We start from the raw sequence: 2,770 nt of genomic DNA, 5'->3' as shown, positions 1-2,770 counted from the left end.
AAGGCCTGAACCATTAGCTAACGTGCAACCAACCACACACACAGTCCTGCATGCTCAGTGCTGCATGCTCATGAAAGATAAGAGATTGAATACCAGTAGCAGATGCCAGACTTTATGTAAGATATCTAAAATTCAGTCATCCAATTTAATTCTCTTTTCTGATGCAGTTGGCACAAAAACAGTCAGTGCCTGGTTTATGTTTAACAGCAGTCAGTCTATAACCAGCTGTTGATCTTGTCAGCAAAAGTGCCAAGGTTTCTACAATGTTTGCTTTTTAGAGGTTACCAGAGGTTAATTTCCCAGATTTGTGTAAAATAATTTCTTATAATTAATTAAATGAATGTGACTTGGATACAGAACATTAGTATAACATGGATGAATGGATTTATCAGACTGAAAAAAATGAGTAATTCATTCAAATGTATTGAAGTTTCTGAAAAAATCAGCACTTGCACATGAGCTTTATACAGCTTCTCAAAAGTATTGTTAATTACTACATTGGTTAATTGAATAGAAGACTTTTAAATAGGATTTAAAACTCTTTTTATGGAACTTTTCTCAATGATGATGATCCAAAAACCTACAGAAACCCTGTTTAAACATCACAAATACATATTTTTACATTTGTGCATTACATTTGAGAACTCAAAACTAAATAAGCCAGCTCAAGAAACAGGTAAATTGTTCTGCAGCCTGCCCCTTACACTGGGTTGGCTTTGTTTGAGCAGCAGAGAAAGGTTCTCCCTAAGCAGTCCCTGAGCGTCTGATCTCTAAAGCCGTAGATTAGTGGGCTGAGAAAGCGTGGTATAAGGATGAAACAGAAATAATTAAAAAAGGCGATATCCTCTGGTGGCCAGCTGACATGTGGCGCCATGATACTTTCAGTGATGGGAAGAGTGAAGGCCAACATGCACAGGAGCAGCTGAAAGCCGTGCAGCAGCACAGTGTGCTTGGCTTTGCTCGCAGAAACCTTATCCTGTCTCATCTTTCTTGTTTTCAGCAGGATTTGTATGTATGTAAAGAGGATAACAACAGATACTACTGCAAAGAAGAGAATATTAACAGCAGCTTGGAACAATGCCTGGATTGGAGATGAGTTGATATAAATGGCTTTGCAGAGCACAGGTGTGGAGAGGATATCCACAGCAGGATCTCTTTCCCCAATAGAGTATTCAATCATAGGGAAAATAAAGCTGAGAAACCAAATGGACAGAATTATGATCCAGATACGGTCAGAGCGCCAGGCGGCTGGGCACTGCAGTGGGTAGATGATCGCCACATAACGCTCCAGTGACATAGTGGCCAGGATTAAAGTTGTGTTCATGAATGTGGAAGCGGAAAGTAACAGCAGAGGAACACAGTAGACAGTAGGAAATGTTACCAGACACATGACCAAGAGGAAAAGGATCACAGAGGCCAAGAGCTGGAGAGTGTCGTTAATCAGCATGTAGGCAAACAGGATATAACGGGAGTTGTCCAGGAAGTGCCTGTTAGTTGCAAAGATGTGTAGCATGATAACAATGCAACAGAGGAAGACGCAGAAGAAAGGGATGACCACACACACCTTGATGATCACAGAGAGGCTTGTGTGTGAAGTTGCATTGCCTGTATGCATTCTGCAAATATGCACTATTAAGCAAACCTCTCTCGCAAACCTGTAAGAAAAAGAAAAACATTAAATCTGTGAACACAAAAAAAGGACATCCTCAAAAAAACACTGACAATTGAAAAGGAATAAGAATACAACGTAGCTAAAGAGCAGGGTACTGTAAATAAGTAAATGCTGGATAATTAAAGTAAAACCTCACATTTGTAAATATACAATTATATCCCCTTTGTATCCACCCATTTGAACAGACTATTTGTACTGTATTCAATACACATATAACCTTTAGAATAAAATAGCTCTCACCTAAGAATGTGTTCATCAGATTTCAGTTCTTGTTATCATTAAACTTGATGATGAACAACATCTCTGAGATGTTCTTCCCTTATCTGAAGTGTTTGGCCCAGTTCACATCTTTTTGATTCATGCCAGATTCCTCCAGAGATGCATTATTTACATGCTATCGTCATACACCATGATGTGTGTCATTAACATATTTCAGTGCATGGGGACATAGGATCCTGTTGCAGTATTTGTTGAAGCAGTTAGTTTGTGAAAGCATTTATAAGTGGCTAATAAAAAAGAAAGAAAATTATAAACCCAGAAAAAACTACTTTATTTAATTCTTATGGTTTGCATCTAATAATATAATATGATTGTTAAATTACACAGTTTATAGTAGAATGGGATCTTATAAGAAACTCAACTATTGAGCCTAGATAGCCGAAAGTTGCTGTTTGACCACATTAAAAAGTCAGTTTTAAGACGCATTAGTTTCTTGTTAACAAAAAACCCTTCTACATTTAGGCATTTCTGCAATTATTTTGATTACTAATGAAATATGTGTTCTGTTCTGGTAGTATGCACAATACCAGGATCCTGAAAAGCTTCAGCCATCAGTAGTTGCACTATTTATGTCTATGCTTGTCCTACTGATATGTCAACATTGTCTGTATCATAAAGGCCTAATGCTGCTGCTGAAAACATTAAAATGCATCAATCATGTTTGGCCACCTGGAGGACAGAAGACCTCCTTTAAGTCCCTTAAACACATCATTAACTCCATCCATCCATCCATCCATCCATCCATCCATCTTCTCCCGCTTATCCGTGGTCGGGTCGCGGAGGTAGCAGTTCCAGCAGAGAGCCCCAAACTTTCCTTTC

The 2,770-nt window shown here is 38.5% G+C and overlaps 1 protein-coding gene across 1 annotated transcript; it reads right to left on the bottom strand.

Moving 5' to 3' along the window:
- Window positions 1-700: 700 nt before the first annotated feature.
- Window positions 701-1,615, bottom strand: LOC117469017 (odorant receptor 131-2-like). The gene has a single exon (XM_034113411.1). The coding sequence runs from the start codon at window positions 1,613-1,615 to the stop codon at window positions 701-703; it is 915 nt and encodes a 304-aa protein (XP_033969302.1).
- Between the last annotated feature and the right edge of the window lie 1,155 nt (window positions 1,616-2,770).

Source organism: Trematomus bernacchii, unplaced genomic scaffold (genome assembly GCF_902827165.1).
Source record: "Trematomus bernacchii unplaced genomic scaffold, fTreBer1.1, whole genome shotgun sequence".
Lineage (NCBI taxonomy): Eukaryota > Metazoa > Chordata > Actinopteri > Perciformes > Nototheniidae > Trematomus > Trematomus bernacchii.
The sequence above is the reverse complement of the archived record's forward strand: the minus strand, read 5'-3'. Positions and strand labels throughout refer to the sequence as shown.